Source organism: Aythya marila (genome assembly GCF_965140915.1).
Source record: "Aythya marila genome assembly, chromosome: 12".
In the NCBI taxonomy this organism is placed as follows: Eukaryota; Metazoa; Chordata; class Aves; order Anseriformes; family Anatidae; genus Aythya; species Aythya marila.
The window spans coordinates 2,758,788-2,786,635 of NC_139053.1; the positions used below are offsets into that span (position 1 = coordinate 2,758,788).

General features: G+C 39.1%; 1 protein-coding gene across 2 annotated transcripts; it reads left to right on the plus strand.

Annotated features, from left to right (window-relative positions):
- The first annotated feature begins 6,851 nt into the window (after nucleotides 1–6,851).
- Nucleotides 6,852–27,216, plus strand: GPT2 (glutamic--pyruvic transaminase 2). 2 transcript variants are annotated; one of them, XM_082770133.1, is made up of 12 exons: nucleotides 6,852–7,391; nucleotides 10,621–10,710; nucleotides 12,228–12,336; nucleotides 15,977–16,110; nucleotides 18,132–18,375; nucleotides 19,698–19,777; nucleotides 20,341–20,477; nucleotides 21,277–21,451; nucleotides 22,246–22,401; nucleotides 23,488–23,600; nucleotides 24,801–24,930; nucleotides 25,104–27,216. In XM_082770133.1, exons 1-11 carry the CDS (start codon nucleotides 7,110–7,112, stop codon nucleotides 24,889–24,891), a joined length of 1,611 nt encoding a protein of 536 aa, XP_082626259.1. In that variant the 5' UTR covers nucleotides 6,852–7,109; the 3' UTR covers nucleotides 24,892–24,930; nucleotides 25,104–27,216. The 2 variants fall into 2 exon arrangements, with proteins under 2 accessions (XP_082626259.1, XP_082626258.1); XM_082770132.1 differs by having other exon boundaries at nucleotides 6,853–7,391; nucleotides 24,801–27,216.
- The last annotated feature ends 632 nt before the right edge of the window (nucleotides 27,217–27,848 follow it).

Below are 27,848 nucleotides of genomic sequence, written 5' to 3' on the forward strand. Positions count from 1 at the left end.
AATGAGCATATGTAAATACTAACTATCTTTTATAGATAAATGTGAGATATACAACCTCCTGTCTCTGAACACCACAGTGAATGTTCTCAGACAGCAGTGTCCTGCTACAGTAACGTTACTGTCAGGATCAAAACACCAGGAAAATTACTAGAGCTCTCTATGTCAGCAGGGCCTGACTTTATCATAAAATAAAATAAAATAAAATAAAATAAAATAAAATAAAATAAAATAAAATAAAATAAAATAAAATAAAATAAAATAAAATAAAATTATACCTTCAAAAGTTCCCTCAAGATTCCCAGTTTGTAACACCAACCCACTCCACCCTTACTACTAATATATGAATAAGATACCAAAAACTTTTATTATGTTCAATATCCTTTCTTATAACAGTACGGCCTACCGTTTTTTTTTCTACCATTCCTTCTCAAGTGTTATTGTTGACAGTTAATCTTACACTCCCGACAGTCAACCTAAGTACTCTGTGGCCTCTCTGTTTCTCCTACCCTTTCCCTTACTCCTTGACAGCTACCATGCCTAAGAACTCCACAGGCCTTTTGGTTGCTCCAGGCCCAGCTCCCACACAGGCACAAGAAGACACTCTTCTGCACTTGTGATCATCTTGGGCTCCCCCATGTGTGTGCTGTGGTTTCTGCTGCACACGCAGTGACTGCATTGGCTGACCTGCCCTTTTCCTTTTCTTCTGAGTATTTAAATTCTCTCTTGGAAGGTGGGTTTTGCTTACCTTCTCTCGCTGCGTATTGCTTTCAAACTATAGCAATCTGTTGCCAGCACAGGTCTTTTTTCAGAGATACACCAAGACAAGTTTATTTTTTATATAAACTGTGACTGTTGCCAAAAGCACAACTGTGTTCTATACAGGCAGGAGGATATGCAGAGTTCATTCCTATATGAAGACTAAATCCATGCAACCAAGACCTTCAGACTACTTCTGGATTTTTCTTCATCTTAACTAAGAAGGTCCAGACATAGCAAAACATAGAAAACTAATCAAGCATTTCAGAGGGTCTTTAACAGCAGGGGGCTCTGCTGCGTATGTAACAGTATCTAGGAAAGGAGTTAATGAATACACAAGAGAACTAACACAGATCTACTACAACATCCTGCCTTCTCTTTAGAGCAAATAAAATAGTCAGTGACTGCTCTTCAACTATTCAAATACAAATAAAAATATTTCCTTATTGAATGCAAACAAGATAGCATGCATTGCTAGACAACTGATTTTTAAGATTTGCCATGCAGATACATAGTAAAGGTTGGGCCTAGTGATATTTCAAGGTCCCTTCCAGCCTGGGCTGTTTCATGCTTCTGTGATGTTTTTCTTGTTATTCTAATTTATTATTAAATTAGTTTTGAGTTCTGAAAGTCCAGGACTACTTCTTTTGTGCCATTTCAGACATGAATGCAACACTGAGAAAAAGCAACAAATATCTTTTTAAGGGTACCGGTACTTACTCTCTTAGAGAGTCTGTAAGAGTAGTACTTTGCAGGACTAAGCCTCATTTAAAATGTGTTTTACACTAATTTAAAAGAGAAAATAATAAAATTATGCATTTTCTGTATTTTATGAAAAGCTACACATGAAGTTTTTCTATGCCTGCCCTTGATGGCTTTTCTCTGCAGCAGTCACAATACAGTTCAGCTGATATGAATGAACTGAGATCTTGGGATGCTCTCCTCCTTCACTGGAATGCAACATACATGTATATGCCCACCACACTGGCTTCTTGCATGCTGCAGTATTTTGTTGTGCAACTATAATTTTACAAGCACAAAATCCAGAAGTCATATATTTTCCATATCATTACTATGCTTCTTTTAGAATTTGAAAGAAACATTTAAGTTCCTAGCTCCCAATGTTTTAATATTTTTCTATATTAGTAATGGAAAAAAAATCCTTCAACTTTTCTATTCCACTGTTTGATTTTACTCAATTCTTAAAGCAAATGTGTCCAATAGAAGTGATAAAATATGACCTTGTCCATATATTTTTTAACACTGAGTCTTTAAAGCCCTCTCAGAGTAAAAACTTGGTGGAAATATCCCTCCCTAATCAAGCTGGAACATAATCTACGAAACAAGTCCTACGGGCCAGGTCACCAGTGTTTTTTTAACAGAGATTTATTTGCTTTGTGATGCAGATGCCTACCACCTGCAGACGGTATTTTCAAACAAAGCTTTCACTGAAATATTAATAATTTAAATGTCAGTAGCAGCTACCTTTCCATAAAAAAAGCTTCCTTTTTTTTTTTTTTTTTTTTTTTTTTGTCTCACATGTCGGGCCTTTTGCATGGGAAGCTATTAAAATCCACACATTGTTCAGAACAATTTGGTTTCATCAAATTCGTCATTTCTCACAATAAATAAATAAATAAAATAGTATTTTTATTTGAAATGTTTTGTGTATAAAATATCCCTTTCAAAATAAAATTCCATTCTTTCCATAGAGCACCTTTTCAATTAATTCTTCTGAAGAAAATTTGATAGACAACATCATGTGTTTCCTTTTGGGTTTGTTTTGGGGTTGGGAGTTGGGCTTTATTTTTGCATATCATAAAAAATGAGAGATGGTGCATGGGGCTTACATGGTAAGGGTTTGGTAGAGAGGGGGATGCGGGGAGGGCCTTCATGAGCAGAGCCCAGGAGCTGCCCCATGTCAGAGCAGAGCCAGCTCCGGCTTCTCCAAAAGGGTGGATGTGGCCTGGAGAAGGCCCCGTCTCATGGAGAGCCCCTGCAGGAGCAGGCCCTGAGCCAGAGCTGCAGCCCGTGGGTCATCCGTGCTGGAGCAGTTTGCTCTTGGGGGATGGACCCCATGGTACGGACCCGTAGGGGAGCAGTTCTTGAAGAGCTGCTGCCTGTGGGCAGCCCACGCAGGACCAGTTCGGGAAGGCCGGCATCCTGTGGGAGGGACCCCACGTGGAGCAGGGGCAGAGAGTGACCATGAAGGAGCAGAGACAAAGTGTTAGGGACTGACCACAGCCCCCATTCCCCCTTCCCCTGCACCACTTGGGGGGGGATGAGGTGGAAGAGGGTGGATGGGGTGGTTTTAATTTGCTTTTAGTTTGCTTTTAGTTTCTCACTGTTCCTGTCTGCTAGTGATAGGCAACAAATTATATTAATCTCCCTACGCCAAATCTGTTTTGCCCATGAAGGTAACTGGTGAGTGACCTCCCTGTCCTTATCTCAACCCCTGAACCCCTTCCCATGTTATTTTCTCCCCCTGTTCCTTTGAGGAGAGGGAGTGAAAGAGTGCTTGTGGTATAGTTCAGCTGTCCATTGGGGTGAAACCACCACAGCTGGTAAACGTTAAGATACAAAGTCACTGAACTGGCACTTTCTCCACTGACTGCACAGGGCTTCAGACCAGATCTTAAAGGTTTATGTTGAGTTATGTTCAGAACAGTTAGAACAGTAATTTCTCTGAAGATGCTCATTATATTCTGAATTACTACCATCAGCAGTATTCCACAGGAAACAGTCATCCACCATACAACTCAGAACACAAAAATAGTTTCTTGTTTTTGCCTAAAACAAATAGGTTATGTAATATGGTTTACTTAATGTCTCATCGAAGTCAGATTCCATTTAAATAGGACTTAATTATTTAAATATAATTAACAATACTTGGCCATTGTAAAGGTAGTTTTCTATCCTGTGCACTTATTTATATGAAACAGCATAAGAAAAATGAATGCTCAGTTACCACATGCCATTATTATAATCATGTGGTTTAAACCACGCAGCCATTCATGATAAACAGCTTGCTGTCTGTCATAATGGAAAGATGTGACAGCAGCTAAGTCTGTTTATCAAGGCTTTTCTCCAGCTCTATATCTCTCTTTCTACCTATGTTCACATTTGCTGTTGTTCTGTATCTCTAACTCCTCAACATCAACATGAAATTCCTTTTAGCTTCTTATGACTGCAAAAAAAAACTGAACTCTGTCTTTCTTTATGACTAAAGGTGGAACACGACACGGGGATCAAAGACCTACACAGTGCTTGCCACCATCAGGTTACTGAAACTTGCATTCATATGATTTGTATAGGATGTATAAATTGCCCAGCGATCACGCCAGCTGATCATCATGGGCCAACCTGCAAAAGCCTTAGTCTTTTCTGATGGGTGATAGCATGAGCCAGCAATTATGCATGCTATCTGCCATTCAACTCAGGGGCATGGGGAGAGAGAAAGGAAGATTTTCATGAGTAAACTCAAAAAAACACTTCATCCTCAATAGGTCATTGCACAACATTTTTGCAAGCATGCATTAACTAATTCCACAGTACCTTTGCTCACAAAATAGGTTTTATTTTCCTCATTTTATGGGTAGATATGCTAAGCCTCAAAAAGCCAGAGCAGCACACACAAATACAGAGTCACACTGACTGTGGAGTGGCATGCTGACTCCCCTGAAGCCAGTAGGAGTTCTGTTGTTCATGTCCATAGGCACAACTTCACCTCAAAACTGGAAGTTCATTACACATGCTATTTCCTTTCCTGAAAGTATCCCTATTAAAATAAACTGCATTTATCATAATTAAAGCAACAGATACTTTTTCTACAAAACAAACATTTCATATGATGTTGAACACAGAAAGGCTTTTTTCATCCTATTCGTTTACTTTGTACATTTCTAAACTTGGGAAATTAATCAGTCTATTGAATTTCACGTCTGTTTATATTCATTCAAATGTTTTATCACAAACATATGCTTTGGCTTGTGCAACATGTGTTTTAAGATTGTTAGTGTTATTCCGATACTGCTGTGCTAACAAGCAGCATTACAGAATTTGCAAACATGGTCTTGTTTGGATTGTCAGCTAGAGGCAGGACCAGAGATGTCAGGCAGCAGTGTGTACCTTTACTTTCTCGGGGATCAATCAGAGATACCATGGCAATGCTGACTGCAAGCTTTCTGCTATGCCAGCTGTTTCTGGGGGGCGGATTCGGGGTGGAACAGGGTGGTCAAGAACAAAGGTTAATTTTTGTACTTCCCCTAGCAAAACTAGTGGTTCCAAATCCAGTGGACTTAGATTTTTAATTGAGCGGATAGCGTTCTGACCTTGATCGCTAATGAACCCTAAACATTAACAGTCATATCAAGATGTCTGGCAAGTCCACTTATACCCAATGAGTGTAAATATCATTTTTTTTCCCGAGAATTCATATAAGAATTCAAAAAAAAGTTGAACATTTTGGGTTATCTGGTTAAAGCTTATTGCAAAATCAGCTTCAGGTTATTCAATGAAAGCGTATTGCAAAAGCCACATACAGGCTCCAAAACTTCACATTCAAAAAGTTAAAGAATGTTTAAAATATGGAAGAAAAAACAAACAAACAAAACAGTAACAACAACACAAAACAAAACAAAATGAAAGAGATGCAGACTAAAAAATCCTGAAACACTTATTGAAGCTGTCCTTCTTGGAACTTGAATTGGAGCACACATATGTGCTCCATCAAGCCATTTTGTGAAGCGAATTTTGGAAGGAGGATACACAGGCTCAGATGCACTCCACCCAAGAGCCTTCACAAGCTGAGCAGTAAACAACAAAAAGCTTTCATTACAGTCAGCACAAAGACTGAAATTATAAAAAATGAAATTCCTGGGTAAAACAAATGGGTTTTCTGCACCACCTCTGGACGGTCCCTTCAGCACAACAAGAAAATCCCACTTCTGTTATTCTGATAACTATGAATTGACTGCAGTTCTAGAGTTGTGATTGTTTTTTAAATTGTCACAGAGCAATAGCTAAAATGTTGCACTTGAAACAGAAAGAGAGCTTGAACTAATTAGTTGTGGAGTTAAACACTATAGCGAGCAGAAGCTCATTAGAAAAAAATAAATAGTAAAGACAGGAAAAAAAGAGTCAAGATAGAATCGTATGGAACAAAATAAAACCAAACTCAGTAAAAGCAGCTTGCCTTCCCCTCCCTCATAAGCCAAGGAGAGATACCAAAACACGCAGAACAGAACCCAAGCCTTGAACCACCTAATTTAGGTAACCAAAATAGGAAACTGGTCTCTCTAAGTCAGTGGAGGAAGAGAAAGTAAGAAAAAGAAGGTCCTACAAAAATAATTCAGAAAGAAGTCCAATTTACAGGCCAGGCTCTTACTCAGGGAGGTAACATCAGGTCATAGGAATATTCCTGAGTGAATGATCCCTTATTCCACTCTCTGAGCACAAACAAGGCGCCCCTTCAGGGCACCAAGGTTGGGTGAGAGGGGCCTTCTCCTCCCCACGGGTGGCGAGGAGAGAGCAGCTGCCCCTCCATCCCTCAAATTCTGCTTCTGCATTTGATGACAGACCTCCAGCCATTTGCCACGGAAGCAGAGCAGACCCTGAGTGCGAGGACCACTTCCATCACATGGAAACAACGAGGATGCTGTGATGGCACCAACTTGTGCCTGCGGGAACGAAACCTCGGCCAGAGGTTCTGCTTGGGCAGGGGGCAGCGAAAGGGCTGTGACATCCCCGGGGCGCACATCGAGCCTCTGCCGCGCATCCAAGGGCACGGGAGGGCGGGAGAGCAGAAAACCAGCCCCGGACAAAGGCAACCACCACCACCACCATCACCATCAGCATCACCGCCACCCCCACCAAAGCCATCTCCAGCTGCAGCAGCGGGCTTGGGGGCCGGTGGCGCTGTGGGTGCGGCAGCTCCCTGCCCATCACCTGATGCTGTGGGCAGGCGCAGCCCGGGGCTGCAGGAACTACAAAGCCCGCCCGGCAGCACCGCCTCCCTCGCCGGGCCGCTGCCCATCTCGGCTCGCCGCGGGGTTCGGGGGGGGGGAGGCGGGCAGGGGGCTCGGAGGATGGCCGCCCGTGCCCGGCAGCCTAGCGGGGCCCTCCTGCCGGGGCCGGGGCTCCGCGGCGGCATCTGATGCAATGCTGGCCCGTGTTGCCGTTCTGGTGGCAGCGCCGCTCCGCAGCACCGCTCGCAGCGCCCGCGGCTAGGCTCGGCAGCGGGACGGGGCAGGGCTGAGCGGCGCCCGCATCCCTCGCCTCGACGAGGGCGGCGGGGACGCGGCGATCCGCGGCGACAGCGCCGCTCGGGAGCCTCGGAGCGGCCCGGCGGGGCGATGCTGCGGCTCCTCTCGGCTGCCCGGCGCGGCGCGGCCCGGCCCGGGGGCGGCGGCGGCGGCGGCGGGGAGCGGCGGCCCCGGCTCCCGCAGCCGGCTCGGGAGGGCGCGGCGAGCTGGAGCAGCGCCGCCGAGGCCTCCGCCGTGAAGCTCAACGAGAAGGCGAGCCGGGAGAAGATCCTGACGCTGGAGTCCATGAACCCCTACGTGAAGGCGGTGGAGTACGCGGTGCGGGGCCCCATCGTCCTCAAGGCCGGCGAGATCGAGAAGGAGCTGCGCAAGGTGAGGCGGGGGCGGCGGGGCGACCTCTCCCCGGCGGCCCCGCCGCCGGCCCGGCCCTGCCCGGCCCCCGGGGCACTCCTCCGCCGCCGCCGCCGCTGATTGGGGCGCCGGGGGGCTCGCCGGGGCCGGGGCCGCCCTCCCCGCAGCGAGCCCCGGGGCCGAGCAGCGCCCCGGCCGGCAGCGAGCCGCTGGGGGCCGCTGGGGGCCGCTCGGGGCTTTTCCGCCAGCCCCCGGCCCCGTCCGAGCCCCGCACCGCGGCCGGGTGCTGATGAAGCTGCCGGGTGCTGAGGGAGCATCCCGATGCGGCGATGCTTCCAGCGCCTTCTGCGTGTTTTGCTCTTATTTCTTAACTTACGACTTAATATCGGGGAGGGGGAACAGCTTAGCAATTCAAGTGAGGCTTTTTGCTGTTCACAGCTTCCCTTGTCACCGTGAGGATTGATTTCTGCTTTGAATGAAGCATCTGGCATGGTTGCTTCTAGGATTTCAGATACTGCTCCCCACCTTCACCGCTTTAGCAAGCCTTGCCGATGTTGTTATTACCCCGAAGAATTTGACTAGTACACGTTTTGTACAAAAACAGTGCCGCAGGAATGCTAGAGAGATTATTTTAAGGCTTTGCTCTTTGTGTTACTTGGCTACCCTCATCTCAGAAGGCCGTGTATGCCTTCAGCTCACTGTGTGTTATGTTCATCTATTACATATGTATGTCTAACCCAATCATTTCAATTAGAGCTGTTCATAATTGCCTTTTTACAATTCTCCCCCAAACTTTCAGAGTGGCGATAAAGGTTCTATTTTGAAACACGTGCTTTGATTTTTGTCCAAGGACCTGTTTATAAAGGTGTCATTGCAGTTTCATGCAACCAGATTCTCAAAGAGGTGCGTTTGCCAGGAACAGAGAACAAAACCTTCCAGTGTTTTCAGTGGGCATGTTTGTTTTCAAGTTACCATTGCAGAGCAGGAGATATTACTTGACAAAACAGATACACGGTGATCCTCACTAACTCCTCCCAGCTCCCCTGCTTTCTTCAACTACAAGCTGAGTCATTGGCAGAGAGAAAAGTCTTCTGGGCACTTTTTAAAAGATACAAGGGCAAGTAATTGCCAATTGCTTTATTAAAAGATTGGTACGCCAGCTTTGTGTCTGCTTACGTGGCATTTTCCATTTAAAAGCCTTCTTCCTGAACCAGTCCCATGGAATATTTTCAATGGCACACAGTGTCCGCAGACACATGACTATGTTCTAAGATGACTAAAGCAAACAAAAACAAGTACCTGTTGGCAGGGAAGGAGGAGAGTGTTGCTGTGAAAGACCACAATAGTATTTGTGTGCAAAAACCATCTGGTTTGGCTAATGTACTAAATTTATGTGTTAGGGCTTTTGCTTGTTCTGTTTTTAATCTGGTGGGAAAAGAAAATCTCTTTCTGCTTATTGCTGGGAACTGTTATGCTTTTTTAGACAATACCCTAACTCAGGGCAAAGAAAATATCATCCCTTATTCTTTAACACATTTGTATTAGTGTGCAAGTATAGTGAGCCAGATTCTGTCTACCATAAAAAGAACCAAACAGAATTAAGATGTGCAGGAATCTTTCTTAATTTCATTCAGACTGAACTCATTCTCCTTCTACATGTTTCTTATTCTTCTTTACCTTCTTATTCATAAATGAGAGTGAAATGATTATGCTATCAGTGGACACTGATTGAAGAAAACTTATTTCTAACCATTTGCATTACTCAGAAAATGCTGAACTTCAGCCTCAAATATCTGTAATCTTTATCTGGAATCTCTGTTCCTAGTCTGTAATTTAAGATTGAAATGCAGCTCTTATTTAGGCACTCATTTATATCAGCAAACATAAAAGCAAATGACTTGATGTAATCAATGAGTCACTTTCAATTATTTTAAGTGAACCACTTTTCAATTCCTGCCAAATTTAAGGCCATGTAAAATGCTTTGACCCTGCTAAGTCAGGATCCTATAAGTTCAATTGTCTTGTCTTAATGCCACCTATTTAATTGCAAATGAAAACAAAGCAAACAAACAAATGAAAAACTAAATGTTCTCAGTTATATATGCCTTGAACTGGATCCACAGAGAGAATTTGAACCACATTATCTAGAATAAGCTGTTAGCCACGCTATGCCTCCAAATTTTGGCATACCTTGGAATTTGTAACCCTGGTGAATTCTAATATTTTGGTCATTGTTATCTTTGCATATCTGGGTTCTGATCTGTCACTGCAGGCCAACACATAGGCAGTATAATTTTGCAGCTCATTAGTCTGCATGAAAATCCTGTCATGGTTTGAAGGCTTCCCTACGATTTCTCATACCCAAAGTTACACTAGAAAAGCTATAAAATTGCTCTTACCTTGCTCATTTAGTCTTTATGTTGACCTTTACTTTCAGTTAATCTTTCTTATTTAAATCAATGGTGTTTTTTCTACCGGGCAGTTGCTGACCATTTTTCCTCTTTTTTAATTGCCATTTTAAAGAGCTGTGGTGGCTAACCAACATTCTGCAACTGTTTTCCCTCTGTTCTCTTGATCTATTCAATTCCTCGCTGGTAAAACAGCTGTCTGGTCAGATTTCAGAAATTAAGAAGCGTTTAAGTATTCATGGTGACTATTTAGCACTTTTGCTGTTTATCATAGAGTTCCTTATGATGAAACATCTGTATATGGTAACGTAGGGGACATAACATAATGCATAATTAATGTAAATAGTCAGAAAATAAATAAGCAAGCAGTGTATAAGCAAATTCTAATAAGAACTAAAGGCTTCAAGGTCTCTGTTGTTGGTGGATTTCTCAAATATTCTCAAATCTTTTTAGCTTCTTGACTGATCCCTCCTGCCCTCAGGTGTATCAAACAAGTTGTTCTCATGCTGGCAATTCAGAAAGCCTTTCTTTCAGCTTTTCTACCTCACACTGCAGTTGCCAGGCAAGTCAATCTCTTACTTGCAGCTAGCAGAAAAATGAACAAACACTTTAACAAAAAAAAAAAAAAAAAAAAAAAAAAAAGACTATCAGTCATTTAAAACTGTGTCACAGCATCATTTCTATAAAGCATTTATGATCTGCTATTGTAAAGAAATGCATTAAGCTTTAAACTTCTTTCTTTTCTGAGATTATGCACTGTTTACTTACAGCCATATGACAAAAAGGAATTCTTTATCATCTGTTTCAGCCCTAACAGCCCATTGTGAATTTTCTCCTTCTAGGGAATCAAAAAACCTTTTACTGAAGTAATTAAAGCCAACATTGGAGATGCACATGCAATGGGACAGAGGCCAATCACCTTCCTTCGTCAGGTAAGAATATAATAAAATATTATTGTTGCTTTTTTTGATTATATTATGAAGAATACCTTAACATGTTTGACTCTCTTACTAATATTAATGATTCCTTACATGCATTTATACTTGTAAGCCTTTGATAAAGAATTACAAGTTTGGATTTCTGCTAGAAGTCCTATAACTAACACAGTAGCTTTCCTTACTTTTGAGATCATTGCCCATCCATCCTTTCTCCTGATACTTCTGTATTATCATTCAGCACATTTGTTATCAGTAATGCACTTTAGAAAAGATAGCAATTGTTCTTAAGGAAAAAAAAAAAAAAGCTTTTCTTCATCTGACAGTATACTTAAAATCTGCTTGCAATTGGGTGCAACTAGTTGTACTACTCCTGATTTTGCAGCAGTATGCTGGGGGAAAACAAACAAACAAACAAACAAACAAAAAAAACCACCACCCACTATGGTATTTCAATAAATACTATTTTTATACTACTCAAATTTTATATTACTGTGTTATTTAATAAAAGTATTTTTATACTCTTTAAATAAAAAGCTTACAAGTAAAAACAGTTTCTGAACATCCCTTACACACACATGTAAAATCATGAGCCTATAATACTATAAATTCAGAGAATTTCAGAGGCCAAACTGAAGCCGTATAAATCTGGGGGTCCATGTGCCAAGATTATAAAACTGAGCTATACAAGCTAGAAAAAACAGAGCTTCTTTCAAATTAATTCAGATCCAATATTATTAAATAAAATACTGGGTAAATGGGAAATCCTTCTTCCCCATGACTGCATGTGCATTCAGTTTAATTCTTCAGTCACTTGCCCACAAGATGACAACAGCCAATCCATATTACACCATGTGAACGTAAACATGAGAGAGACTGGAGCAAATCAAAGCTGATCTCAAGCAAGGCCTCTAGATTTGTCTTACATTTCTTCAAAAATTTAATTCTGCTAGGTGCTGTTTCTACTTTTACTATGTTCTACACCACCACTTCTTTTTTAATTATTTCTCACAACTTCATATTGATAATAACTGTAAGTTATTTTGGGGAAGGATTACAGAACATGAAATTGGGACTTAAAACTCTGATCACATTTTTCAGTTCTGCTCCATATTTATACTCTTTATTTCTTGTCAATAAAGTGGGCTAGTAATACACAAAGAGTGGAGGACAGAGCTATTTACAGATTTCCTATTCTGAATAATGAACTGTTTCGCTGTGTTTGCACTACGCAGATCTCACTTTGACTCCAATCTTTACCATCTGTAATTCAAAGAGTTAATACCTCTATAACTGCTTTTAGTAGCAGAAGTTGGAACCTGATAAGATTCTTCACTTCTATAAGCACTACCCATAAAGAAACAACTGCAAACCCTTCATCAACAGCCTTTGTTTTAAATTAGCTTTAAAAAGTTAAGTTGTGATCTTCATGTCCAAGGAAAGTTAACAGTAATGTTACCAACTTGAAATAACCATTGAGCAGTGGCAAATTTACAGCTTTCTTGGCACTCTAGGTTGTGGCACTGTGCACATACCCAAACCTGCTGGACAGCCCAAGTTTTCCAGAAGATGCGAAAAAGCGAGCCAGACGGATCTTGCAGGGTTGTGGAGGTAACAGCTTAGGTAAGCATCTGTTTCAGTTGCTCTTATGTGCAATAGAATCAACTAAGGTAGTTTCAATATGTGCAGTACTGAAATTTCCTAATCTTGTTCTATATGATTACAAGACAAATGGGAGATGGCGTAGGGCAAAATGATAGGAGGAGATTCGGTGCGGCCCACTGATAAGCAGTAACGGTGCAATTTTTTACAAGACTTGTCACAGAAGAGGGCAAGATAAAGATTACACACTCACAGGGTCCTCACTACAACACTTTCTAGGCATAACCATAAACATAATGCTAAGCTTTTTTTCTACCAGAAAAGTGTTGCAGAGTGCTATTTCTATAAAAAATGTCTTTTAGGCATCTTCTGACATCTGTTAGACCTGGACTGACAGCTATGTCTCCTGCTCGATCCTAGGAGGGGCTGTTTACAATTTTATCAACTCTAGATGTTTCCTCTCCCTGCCATGAAGTATGCAGTCACTGTAGTGGTGGGATCAACAAACTTTATGTCATCTCAGCTGATCCAGCTCACAGTCCTGTACCTTCATTTTGAACCAACTGCACAAATATGTTTGCCAGGATATGAGCTGGGGTATCTGAAACACGCATACCAAGGTGATAATGCTCTGCAAAGAGGGAAGAGCACACTCAGAACATGGTAGCTTTTTATTTATCCCAGATAGTTCCAGCTGAAGATATCAGAACCCCATTTCTCCAAGGCAAAATAACCCCACAAAGAACTAAAGAACTCTGTTCTTCAACCAGTGCTCCCACAAGAGTACAAATATAATCTATGCACAAATAAGTACAAACGTTGCAAATTCAGCAGAGAGAAAATAGAAGGGACAAATTGCTTCTCCTCTATCAGCTGTGATGTCTGCTTGTATCTGGGAAATGTCACTAAAAATTCTACTGTGAAGGCTGTGTTACAGCTACAGGGTAGGGCAAAGAGTCTGGCACACCAAACTACCTTCTTTCAGGTCCAAAAACCAGTGAACAGTGACATTTCAGAGTACATCTGAGATTAACTGGCGTATTTCTTAATCTTTGTGATCGCAGTGGCTATTTGCTCTGGCATACTTTTAGGGTAGGTGAAACTTAATAAAATAAACAAAACCTAATTAGGGGTTATATTAGCAGTATTTCAGCTTTAGACTATTCCTAACAACACAGCCTAATATAGAATGCATTCTATCCTTGCCTTCTTTGCATTGGTTTTGTTTCTATACAGAGAACATAAAAAATACAGTTACCAAAACGGAGAAATTACTCTGACTCCATGAAATCCTTTCGTAGCTCACTCAGGAACAACTCATCAACACGATACTGGTTGTCATGTGAAAGTTACTGGGGATATAACCGAATTTTTCATCAGTCATTTTCGGTGGTGATTTTCAAGTTTGGGGGTGTAATAAGAGCTCTCAGAATGCTGAGTCTTGGTCCCACACTTCTGGATTAAGCAGAATGGAATTTAGCCTTGTATGATATTTCAGAAATATGTGATCCTGTACAAAATCTCTCTTTCAGCAGATCATCACGTATTTCAAGTAATTTGCATTAGCTTAGTAGGCACAGAAGTAGGCCTGAAACATTCACAACATTCTGAATACACCCTTTTAATTTCAGTGGATAAATGTAAGTTCTGTAAGTCAGAAACTGCAGTCTTGGATTATATTTTTTTTCCCTGCTATGGTATGTACCAAGAACATCTGTCCCTCTGAATTCCCTAAAACCAAGAACACTGTAGACCTTATTGATCTACTCTACTGGTTTACACTTCCTCTCCACCCGTCTCTTCAGTACCATCTATCAGCCCCCGCTCTCGGCCCCAGGTACCCACTAGCCTCTGTACAGCACTCCGTAAATACGCAGCCTGAGTGAAATTGCAGCTGCGTGGCGCTGACTCCAAGCACTTCACTGACAGTTTGAAAACCTGTTGCTGCTTTCTGTGGCCGAGACAGAGGAATTTGCTTTCTTGGAAAAAATCAGAAGTCAAAAACTGATCCTTCCACGTAGCTTTAAGTGCTGTGTTCTAAATAACTTCTAAAACATTTTTCAGTTCAACACAGAAGTGATTTTGCAATCTATATATGTTTAAGCTTTATCTATATATGTTTAATCTATATATGTTATGAAGTGGTGTATTTGCATCTATATTGGCCTGCTTAAATCTATTAATTGCAAATTTAATATGAATTACTTGACTTCTGGGTATGAACTAAAATAACCTCACTTCTCATGAACATTCATTTGGCAAAACCCTCCTAGTAGCATTGAGTCTCATTCTCCCAGACCACATGTGATGGCTCAGACACATCCTCAACTTCTATTGTGTTCAAATACTCTGGGATTCTTTTGACTTTTTTTTTTTTTTTTTTTTTTTTTTGACTGGTTTCAATTGTTTGTTTGTTTGTTTTTTAATTTATCTGCATGCCACAGTGAAAACTAATGGGTTTTAGTCAAAGTTACCAACTGAGTACAATCAAGTATAGGCCTGAAAATTGAATTCAGGTCTTCTGTATATTCCCACTGAGACTCAGCCTTCAAAGGAGCACAAAACAGGATGGTAGCTTAGCTTTGTTCCCCTCTTTAACAGGGGCTTCCTTGCTGCGGTAGAAGACCCTTATACAAACCCAATATAGATTATTGTTGTGTGAAAGTCAATTTTTAGGACATCAGGGAACTTTGTGCCCTGAATAGCCACTTGGTGCCATACAGTTGCACAGTACTTGCAAAGGTTCTTTGTCTTTGTAAATTGCGCTGCTACAGAAGTATTATTAGGCTGACTTATAGGATATAACTGAGCGATAAGAGTTAAGTCAGGCACAATTATTCCACTCCACCCAAAAGGCAGAGAAGACTCTGCAGGTTCATGACAGTGTTCTAAACTACATGTACATTTGTCACTTCACCATCCATCAGCCTTAGGCCTCATAGCTTGAATCCATTCCTCACTTAGGCTTAGACTTGTTTTTACTGTTTACTCGTTGCACATGCTCAGCAATGATGCACACAGCATCTAAAATCTTACTTTATTAGATTATTAGTTATGCTCTGTAAACTTCACAAGCCTTGTGTACTGGTGTGATACTAGATGTTTCTGCTACAGGTAACTGCAAATGGTTGAGGGAGTTGCTGTGGAGGGAGAGGGAAGCAGTTCAGGATTTTTTTGCTTTTCAGACTGGGAAGAAATGGTTTCATGTTCTTTTCATATTGCAAATAAAAATCTTATTTTTGTCATGAATTTTTAAGAAGTTATTTTCTCTCCTATTGCACATGCCACCCCTGTTCTTTGTTCCCATTACTTAAATAATTGTGACTGACCTGAAATGGCTTTCAGCATAATGAAAGCAACTGGGAGAAAGTAAAAATGGGATTGCTGACCCAGTTTGCAAAGTAGCCTTTAAAGCCTGCTTTTATTAAATTTATTATTTTTGTATGTTAGTGATAATTATTGTATTTGTCTCATCCCAAATAAATGCTTTTGCTCTACCAACAATCCAACTCCCTTTCATGCTCTTTGGAAAGCAAAAAAAAGGGATCCAAAGCCCTCATATTAAAAAAAAATAATATACCACCAGCTCAGGGGATTTTCTAGCAAACAGCAAATCTGACGTTCATTGTACACAACTCTCATCTCATTCTCTTTTTCACAGGAGCTTACAGTGCCAGTCAAGGAATAAATTGCATCCGTGAAGATGTTGCTTCATATATTGAAAGAAGAGATGGAGGAGTTCCTGCAGATCCAGATAACATATATCTTACCACTGGGGCAAGTGATGGCATTGCTGTAAGTGTTAAAATTAAACCTGTCTCTTCCTGGTATAAATTATATGTCATTAGTTACCTTCAGAAATATTGATCTCTGTTGAACATCTGGTCTCACAAATTCTTGTGAGTTTGATCTAATAGATACTGAAGTCAAACTGAATTGATAACAAATACACCCAATTATGAGGATTTAAGGTGCCAGCTAAGTAACAGACCCATGGAGTCTCTTAATATATATTGACCAGTACCTTTTGTATAGGCAGTGTAAGTTACACACTACAATATAAATATAGGAGACAGACCACTAAGACTGAATGATGTCCTCCATAGTTAGAATGCATTAAGCACTAAAGGTCAATCAATCCATGGCAAAGAGGTGAGAAGTCTTGGGAGCTCTTCTTCCTAATAAACACTCTGCTAGTGCAGATTAATGCCAGTGAAAATCACAAAGATCCATTTCAATAGCTATCTTTGGGAGAAACTAGGTGTTGGCTTCAACCAATGTTCAAAGATGGTAATCATTTAAGAGAAATAACTGTCTCTGTTAGACTTTTACTTTACACAGGCACGTTTGCTGATATTACATCAACCAATAATTCTTTGCCTTATTTATTTATTTATCTGTTTATCTATTTATTTACGGCAGACTTGTTTGTTAAAGCTTGCTGTTGTTTTTAAATGACATCTAGTGGCAGAGTTCAGAATGGCAATGTTCAGACATAAACAGCTCTCCTCATGACTTTAGAGAATTGGCTTTCTAGAGTTTCCAATGCCGAGTGTTATACTGGCAGCTTGTAGCTGGCATAGCGCATCAAATCCATACCATGCTTGTTTGATTTTGCCATTGGTAAAATGTCAGCAGTACAAAGAGTCTTATTATTTGGAACTTCCAAGGATAGAACAACCATTGTTCCATAACATGGGGGACACAGAGTATTAAAGACTTTATTTTAAATTTTGCATTTAATTCCTGATTACATTTGTTGGATGCTCGGTATTTTTAAACTAGTGGTGGGTATAAAATGATGTTGATTATAAATCATTAGCTTAGCAACTGAGTGAGTATGTGATGAGAGGCACAGAAAGGCAGATTTTGTTCCAGAAGCTTGGGAAACTTAAAGGGTACTGCTGTTACATCTGAAGTGCTATTTCTGTTTTTACACTATAATAACATGTTGGTAATGATGCCTGCTCTGATTGTACCTGTACTTCAGTTCTCCATGGATTCTAAAGGCAAGAAATCTTTCCCCTGCCCACACCAAACGTACTCTTTTATCTAATTCACACATAAAAAGCCTACACAGACACACAGCTGTTGGGAACAGGTAAATCCTCTGGACTTATCTTAGCACAAGCATTCCATTTCTGCCTGTGTTTTCTGGGCATAAATTACATATAATGCATAAGATGTGCATATAATGCATCCTAAGATATGCAGACTTTTGCTCTCTCGTATTTCTTGAACATGAAAGCATAATGCCAGTCTCTAGCTTTGGTGCCACCTGGCCACTTTTGCTCCTAATCTGAAACAGGTCTCCCATTACAAAGGAGAACCTCCATGTGCCCCAGTGCTAATTTTTGGTTTTATTTCTTGGCCTCTTGTGTTCACTGGGACAATACGAGTGGAAGGCAATGAGCAACAACTAGCTGAGGCTTCTTTGCTTCTAACTGTAATTGAGCACAGTAAAAAAAAAACAAAAACTAAAACAAACATATACTCATGATCTAGATATTCCTTTTTCCAAGTTTTCCTCTAGCCTTGTGCTCAGAATTTTTTTTTCTACATTTTGAAGTTGATCAGACATCATGTTCAGGAGCTGTGACATGCAGAGGAATTCTCTGAAGCTCAGTTAGACCATTCTTACCCAGTCAGTAACTTAACTTGAAAAAAAAACACACTCTTTGATGTAAGGAAAGGACCGTCAGCTTTTAGAAATCTATCTTAACTCTAGATTCTTTTAAGAAGAAAGATCAACAGCATATTCTAGAGTATACTAATAATTCTGACTTAGGACTTTTTTTTTCCTACTTTTTCCCCAGACAATTCTAAAGATCCTGGTCTCAGGAGGTGGAAAATCCCGAACAGGAGTGATGATCCCTATACCACAGTATCCCTTATATTCAGCAGCCATATCTGAACTCGGTGCCATCCAGGTGAACTACTATTTGGATGAAGAAAATTGCTGGTCTCTAGATGTGAATGAACTTCGCCGCTCCTTGAATGAAGCTAAGGCATATTGCCATCCAAAAGTCCTCTGCATCATCAACCCAGGAAATCCCACAGGTCTGTAGTGGTTTTCTTGTATTGATGTTTGTATTGATGTTTTTCTAATACATTTTTTGTTTCTCTTTCATTCATTTGACATTGCAGGCAAATCCAAAATACGTATCAAATATTTAAAGCTGAGCTCTAGAGATCAGTACTTTATGTAGGATGGTACAGCATACTTTCAGAAACTTCTTTTTGGTATCATGGAATTCCAGCAACTTGGGGAGAGAGAAGGGAGCAGGTTCACTTCACTGCATCGCATCTGAAGTCATTGCTTCCATTTAACTTCTACAGTCTTGGGGAATGACTTTCAGTCACTTTTGGTCTGTATCAAGGATCTCGTCTCTAAGATGCCTGTAAGGCAATGACTGCAGATGACTCTGAACTCAGTGGCAAGCACTGCCCCTCTTGGAAAGATTTCTTTCTTTGCACAGTTGAGGTTGCTTAGTGAGAAACTAGCTTGCACTGTTCCAGATTTGTTTGAGCTGTGGAGTTGCAGCTATTCTTGCATGAGCTGGACTCAGTGGGAAGATTCCTATCTCAGCAATATTCCTGCAGAAATCCTAAGGCTTCCATGGGATCAAGTGGAACCTTAAACAGTGTGACAAATACAGAAGGACCAGGGCTCCTTCACCAAGCTAAAAGAAATCAAACTTTCAAATAAGATTCATTTTCTTCAACCTATTTGAGACTACTAGGACGAGACAATTGTCAGTTATCATTATACACATCATGTTTATTAACATTATTTTGCATTACTATTAGTGGCTTGGGGATGGAAGGTAACAAATAAAATTAAATGACTGTAAACAGTCGTAAGTGGTCTTTATGTTGCTTGTCAGGTGAACTGCAGTAAAAATCTATGTGTATATATTCATAGCTCACTGCAGAAAGTTGGCTTGAGTCAATACATCTTACTTGAGTCAGGAAGGCACAGTGTCAATTACTGTGGCTTGGCTCACAAACAGGAACACAATAATTCATCTCCTTGCAATTATCTGTCAAACTTGTGCTTAAACTGCATTGTGAAATAACCTGTTCAATCATTACACGTGTGAGGATTTCAAATGATCACTTATACACAGACTACTGTTAGTAAATTACTGATGCTCATGCTTCCTTTGTTTGGGATGGACTAAGTTGCCTTGAACCATAACACCTCTAAAAATGTTCCTCGATTTCAGACTTAGTGAATTGTATTCTAAAATTCAACAGCCCTTTTCTGAGACAGAGGAGCATCTTATTGAAAAGGTAGTTGTCTAAGTAGGTCTGCACTAAAAGATTTGTCTGTATGCTCCACTAACTTTATTTTTCTTGCTTTAAAAATCAAACTATAGGACAGGTGCAAAGCAGAAAGTGCATTGAAGATGTGATACACTTTGCTTGGGAAGAGAAACTTTTTCTTCTGGCTGATGAGGTAAGGGTATATTCTGTTCCCTCAAAAGCAGAGCTAAGAGTAAGCATAAAAAATGTAACTTTGTTCCATATGTGGTAGTGGTGCATTTTAAAGAACAGATTCTCTATTATCATATAAAGACATGGACAAACATATGAGATTATTAATATTGGGGGGTTAATGAAAGGTGGCTCGATCTGGATTTGAACTAGAGAGAAAGTGTAGGGGACACAAGCAGGAAACACGAGGAAGAGACTTTGCTAGAACTGACCTAAAAACCTGTGTGATTTTCAGAGCACTTAAAATGAAAGCAACAGAAGGAAAATCAATTTAAATGTACAAGTCAAGGGTAAATTATATAAAGAAGTTCAATGTTTTTCCAAAGGCTAAACTATTAAGTATGGCTACGTGAGATAAAACACATCATTACAGTAACTATTACTTAACAAAGAACCTTGTGTCCTCTAAAGGCTTAAGTTTCAAGTGTAACAACTGTGTCTTCAGTTCAGATCTGGCTCTCTAAAAGGCCGTCTTTTATCGTTAGCTGGAGGAACAGAGTACATTAATGTCTTCTGACTGTTCAGGTTTACCAGGACAATGTGTACTCTGAAGGATGCCAGTTTCATTCCTTCAAAAAGATTCTGTATGAGATGGGACCTGAGTACTATAACAATGTTGAACTGGCCTCTTTTCACTCTACATCTAAGGGATACATGGGCGAGTAAGTCTGTTTTCATTTAACATTTTAATTTTAATTTTTAATTTAAATTTTCACCTTCCCTGTTAATCTGATTGGACAGACATTTTTCATTAGTGACCTGAAGGTAATCCAGTGTCTTCTATTGATTTTAATTTAAAAAAATGTTAAGAAAAAGAAAACAAACATTTAAGCTGTGATGAATTAGCCCTGTGGTTTTCAATGTACTGAATAGTTCAACATTATGAATGTATTTATTTCAGACACCGAATGCCTCTGTTCCACAAAGCTGAAATCCTACAGTCCTAAACCTGTGATAAAGGAAAAGAGGCTCTCCAAAATCCAACAGAACAGCTTAAGTACATTTAATGTCACTAGGACATTTAATATTACAATTGTTTGGGTTTGGTTGTTTTGGAGAGGAAGAGATGGAACAAAAAGAATGTTCTGATTAAATGCATTCTGTGACAGCTGTATGTGCTTGTTCTGAAGAGAAAACAGTCCATGTTAATAGTTAACTTGTCCAACAGGGAAGCCACATGTACGCTATTTTCCCTGTATGGGATACTAGAGCTTAATGGCATGGTATTTAGTGCCATCTTAGAACAATGATTATAGCAGCTGTTTCAACACCCGTGTGTTACATATTGCAAGATCTTAACTCTCTTGCCACTTTTGCAATTATTTTCATCGCTTTTCCAGTATTTTTTATATATATGTGTGTGTATGTGTGTATATATATATATATACACACATACACACACACATATAAAAGTGCATATATACACTTGGGGCCAACTGATCTTTTCTGTTCACTCCATAGATGTGGCTACAGAGGAGGTTATATGGAGGTCATTAACTTGCACCCAGAAATGAAAGGACAGCTTGTTAAGCTGCTTTCTGTTCGCATTTGTTCTCCAGTCTCAGGACAAGCAGCAATGGATATTGTAGTTAATCCTCCAGTACCTGGAGAAGAATCCTATTCACAGTTCATAAAGGTCAGTGATAACATGCTTATTCTGTTGTACATTTCCTAAACCTATCCTGTGCACCGTGAACTCAAAATATGCATAGAGACCAGGCCTTTTTCTTCATTTTACAGAACTATGCAGTTGTTTGTTTGTTTGTTTTTATATTAGCTGAATATATCTACCTTAAAAATATTTTTTATTCCTTTTATGGTTCTTCTGCTTAGGAGCCAAAGGAAAGCTAAGAAGGCATTATTAAATCACCTCTTCTGCTGCTAAGTTCAACTTTTCTTCTGTGTTTAGCATAAGAAAAAAATACATATATATATTTGCTTTTACTAAATCTAAAGAGGAATATAAGTTCAAACAGAGTTATAAACTCAGCCTGGTTCTTAGGTATCCCTTTATACACTGAACTATATGGCATTCTGTGTTAAAGTATACATATATTTTTTCACCTGTACAAATGAAACAAAATATGGCTTAATAAATTACAGTATTGAGTCAGACCAAAGGTTCAGGTAACATGGTCTCTGAAAATAGCCAAGGGTGGACGCTTGGAAGGAAGAACAGGACATGCAGATAGAGGTTTGAGCAGGTTTTTGTCTATCTATAACACTTCATAGTTATATCTTGCTAATGCCTTTTTTTGCATTGCTGGCTGTAAAAGTAAGACTGGATTTAGGAGCATCACTTGTTCTGAAAGCTCAGCAGAGTCCTAGAAATGCTTAATTCTGGGTAGGCTCCTTGAAGCATCCCTTTTTTCTCTAGCATTTTTACTGCCACTTCAAATATGCCAAACTGAACACCTTCCTTTTAAACAGGAGAAGGAGTCTGTTTTGAACAATCTTGCCAAAAAAGCAAAACTGACAGAAGACATGTTTAACAAGGTACCAGGAGTTCACTGCAATCCACTTCAAGGAGCTATGTATGCTTTCCCACGGATCTTTATCCCTGCCAAAGCCATTGAGGAGGCAAAGGTCAGTCATCCATTTTTTCCAGTCCATTTTAACCTTCACATGCTTGTGCCTGCTACTTTTAACGATGAACTTTTATTCCAAAGGTAGAGTAAGGCCATGTAAAAAAAAGGACTTCATTGGATATGTATGATCTTAAATGTAACACGACCTTTACTTAAAAAATAAACAGAGCATTTCTCTACGCTTGTAAGACATCCAGGTTGAGAATGCTAACCAGGGAGGGTAGTGTTAAATAAAGTCACAGGACAGACAGGTAGCTGGACTCATGCACATTCCAGATTGCTGCCCCTGCCCAGGCTAGGTTGGGCCAGGTTATGTGCCTGGGACTGTGACCAGCTGAACACTACTGACCCTGTAAAGAAGCCACATTCAGCAAGCATAGGAAAGAGAGAGGGAGGTTGTCTTACCAATTTTAGTTCTGCACAATTGCTTTTTTTTCTTTTTTTTTTTCTTTTTTTTTTTTTTTCCCCTCATTGGGGTCAGTCAATTATATCACTAAATGACAAGTCTTGTTCCTAGCTGGAGCTCTATTACCCAATATGTAACATACATTTTTTAAAGGGAATTATAACTACATAGCTGAGGGCAAAAACAGGGCTCTTTCTGCTGATTCTGTGACAAGGTGTATAACCTGCATGTATGTAAGAACTTCCATAGTTATTAATCAGGGGACTTTCTAGTCAGCAGATAATTCAAGGGAAAAAATAGTAACTGCTAACAGAACTGGAACACACCGCTCTAATTTCATTTTGTCAAATGTCAGTAGCTTAGATTTTTGTAAATACGATTTTGAGACTTTTCACAAAAAGCTACAAGCCAGTCAAGGAGTAAAACAAAATTATCTAGAAGCTTTCTTTCAAAACAAGTGTTTTATGTAGGTTCTTTACCCTTGCTCCTCCATGAATTACCATTTTTTAATTAAGTGTGAACTGTATAATTAGGAATTGTTCTTCACGTATTTAGTAATAGTTAAAATAGGAACTAACAATGCAAGACAAGGTTTCAGGAAAAAAAAAAGTCATTAAATGAGTTATAGTTATTTGGAATATTTTGACTTCATTAATTCCAAAGCATCCACTCCACTAGGCTCATAAAATGGCACCCGACATGCTATATTGCATGAAACTTCTGGAAGAGACTGGAATTTGTGTTGTACCTGGAAGTGGATTTGGCCAAAGAGAAGGAAGTTACCATTTCAGGTACAGTTTCTGTTGATTTAAAATCAAATGAACTGTAATAAACTAAGTACCATCCCAATACTTTATTTTCTGACTAAATATAAGGAATCTTATTTACATTGATGTCGTCTCACTCTACTGACATTTTCTGTTGAACAGACCTGATCTGCTAGATGAGCTGTTTGGGTTTTTACAGTGTTTTCCCAGCTTGCTGATATAGCTTTATTCTATTTTTATACACTGACATTGGAAATGTCTTCTCCACAAATAAAAACAATAATTAGTAGCTTATACTCTAAGCTTTAAAGTCGGCTAAGGCATTAATAAGCGGAGGGGAATTGAACAGTGTTTCAATATGGAGAAATCATGTGAAACATGCAGTACCTTCCCCTATAAATCTGCTCTACACACACTGAATTACTTTGTTTACTGAAACAAGAAATTGGACTAAATCTTTTAATACCAAAACTGAATATAGAGTCCATTGCTCTTGCTTCCAATAAACAACATTTTATTAGAATCAAGCCACGGATAGCTGCAGTTTATCATGGAATTTAGTCTTGTTTGGTCTGAAGCAGTGTAACAGAGGGTACCATTAGCTATGCAAGTTCAGCAGTACAGAGAGCTGAGTTAGATGTCCGGGTGCATGCAGCTCCAGGGAAAAGCTGTTGCAAGTCCATCCCTGTACATGTGTAGAAAAATGTTTGTTTGTTTTTTTTTTTCCTCTGTAATTCTTGTGTACAGGCTGATAACTCAATGTGATCTTCAGATTATGCTGAAGGAAAAGGGGGACTTAAACATGCAGTGTGGGATGTTACATTGTTTAAATTGTATTTAAATTTTCAATTCAGAAAGAAATGTACATCTACTCATAATCACCAGCCCTTCATACTAAACAAAAAAGTATTTGACATAACTGCCACCAAAATGGAAACTGACTCACTGATTTTTCTTCCTGATAATGTTTTGTATCACTCAGCAAAAAAAAATAAAAGTTCTGTAATTCCTATACATTAACCAATGGAAACTAATTGCTCCAGTTTAATATTTGATTAAAGCATAAATGCAAAAAAATAGAGCACCACATCAAAACAGATATTTAGATTTACATATTACTAGCATTGCCCTGAGATAAGTCAACATCTGTGTCAAGATTACACATCAGTTTGTTTTGAAGACAATGTTGGATATATATTTTTTCTTCTAAATATTATTTTTCAGAATGACCATACTTCCTCCAATAGAAAAGCTGAAGATCCTACTGGAGAAAATGAAAGACTTCCACATAAAGTTTCTTGAAAAATATGCATGAAACTGCTGTGGCTTTTTCCTCCATCCCCTCCACTTCAAGGTGAATGCAGAAAATGAACAAGAATCTGCTGAAAATGTGCTGTTCATCTAATTAAACTAAATTCAAAATAGACAGAACTTATTTCAGATACAGCTAAGACTTACTGAATTGAATTTAATGTCTGTTAATATACGACATTGTTACACCAACTTTTTTTTTTTTTTTCTTTCAAGAGGAAGGGGAAAATGAGAAGAGAACGGTGGAAGAAGGAGTCAGTAAATGATTTTGTGCCTTGATTGGAAGTTACATTCTTGAACTTTTGACTCAACAGGCTGGGGAAAGGAGTTGGTCATGACATCTACTACTGTTTTTTGGGGAGGTGTTTTTGTTGTTGTTGTTGTTGTTTTTATAAGACAGAAATGCTCGGAGCAATTGTTTAGCTAGGAACATGATTCCCATCTTAAAATTCTAAACAAAAATTCAGAAGCCTACTGCAAGGTACTACAAGGTACTGGATTTTTCTTTTTTTGTTTTTAAGTACGAAGTGTTCTCTGGATCTGATTAAACGTGTAGGTACAGCATGCTTATTTAAAAAAAATCACTGGCAGATGTATGTAGATACCTTTGAACTTCTGTTAAAAAGAAATCCTGCCATCACAGCATAATCAGAGTGAATATACAGTTTTGATCACAGGAGTGAATATGGTGTCTGTTTGAACCCTATTTGTATGAAACTGAAACATAATGAGGAATATTAGCTTCTTCTTCATATACTGTTGTACTCTTATTAAAACACAGCTAAATCAAGTAATCATCTAGGAGTACAGCTGTATTACTCCACTAATCCATGCTAGTTCCACTAAAACAGAGAAAGAAGGCTTCAGTTTGCCTAGAGTTGGAAGCTGGATGCCTTCTGCTAGCACTGGTAAAGTACTGAAGAAACATAGCTTCCTTCCAGTATTCAGCCATGAAAGCATTAACATTTGTCAGGCTTAGGCTCAGCATTTCATGGAGTTTATTCATTAAGAATATCCCATTTCATCTAGTCATTAAATGATTAAAGTAAATTCATTTTAATGTCTACCAGCACTTTGTTAGGCTGCCTTTGTAGCTGCTTCAGCATCCTATGCTGATCCAGGTAATACTAAAGCCAAGGGCTAGAGAATCAAGATATGGATAAAGGATGTGCCAAACCATGTAGAAGACAGAGATGTTGACAATAATTGTCCTTGCTACAGCAGCTGCTAGGCTATGACGTAGCATTGGCAGTTGGTATACTTCTCACTGCTCCTCACAGAAGGTTGTGAGAAAAAACTTAGCACTTCTCAATCGTCTACCAGTGGACACAGGTTCAAAAATGAAAATCACATGCTGCTACACAAAGTATGTATGTATGGAAGCTTGGGGAAAAAACATTTCACAAAAAAATTTACTTTCATCTGTGATGGGTGAAATGATTTCTGGGAGGACAGCAGACAGGGAACACTCACATTGCTACTATCCATTGATAAATGCAAGCTTTTATCTGTTAGCACTCTCCCCTTGGCATCCTTAACATGCACTAATAAAACAAATTTATAAAGCAAAACTGTAGTAAGAGGTTAGAACATTGATTTAAAAATATGACAAACAGCGCTTTCCTAGTCTAGAAATGTGTCTAAATCAGATCTGGCTTTCGACTTGTAGATTGAAACTTGTAGATTGAAACTAAAATCTAACAATGGGAGTTAGAATATTTTTTATATTTTTGTAACTACAGCTTTTTCATTGGGGTAGTATTTGTAATTTAATAAGTCGATAGATTTTATATTTGCCTTGCATTTGCACCTGATACTTCTGGAAAAATGTAAAGGTTTACAAGTTTCTAATGATACTTTACAGGTGTCAAAGGCTTTTTGTTTTACGTCAGGACCACAATTCTTACACTTTTAAACCAAAATATAATGGCATAAACTGAAGCGTTGTTTTTTTTTTGTTGTTGTTGTTGTTTGTTTTGTTTTGTTTTTAACATTCTATTATGGTGCCTTTTATGTTTCTGACATTATAAGAAATAACGCTTTGTTCTTGATGCATCTCATATGGAAGAGTGGTGATTTCTATTGTCCATCCACAATATTTGTATGTACTGTGATAAGGTAGATGTGCATTTTGTGGGTCAATCCTGTAAAGCTAAGAAAGGAGGTTTATTTTCAATGTCTATGAAATATTTGATTAATAACAGACAATCCTTACTTTCAAGTGCATGCTTCTAGGTTTGATTTTCCTACAGGTGCTCCTTATAATGGTACTTTAGATGTATGAGAATTCCAAACAATAAAGCACATGTTTAAAAAAAAAAAAAAAAAATGAAAAGAAAAGAAGAAAGAGCAATAGTTCTCCATTTCCTATGTTACTGAAACAAGATTTCCTGGATTGCACTATTTGAAGCATTTAACTTCATGTTGGAAATAGTATTTACTTTAATCCATGTATTAGACCATTGATTTATGCATCGCTCCAATTTACGGATTAGAAATTTGATGGACTTGTCACAAAACTATTCCTCACCAATGCAGAATTGAACATACAGATGATCTTAGACATACTCATAATTAATCAAATATTTTTCTTTAAGGAGTTGTAACCAGGAGTTAAGCAAAACAGATTTATTTCCTCATAGAGAGGATCAGTCTTGACTAAGACTGAACAATTGTGGCCTGAAAGGTTTGGTGAGGGGATTGTTTGGTATTTTTTTTTTTTTTTTAAGTCTTATTACATGGTTTGTATGAGATTAAACATACCAAGCAAGATGATCTTGTCTTTTTTTGCAGTGATACCTCAGAATATCTTTAGCGATGTTTGGTAATTCAAAAGAAAATACAGTTTAGGGAAAGGGAAGCTAGTCCTGCTTGTGTGTATAACTGCACCACTAAAACAAAAGCAAAAGCTGGCTATATCCTTGTTTATGTCAGGTATTGGAGTGTTTTCTGGAGCTGAAG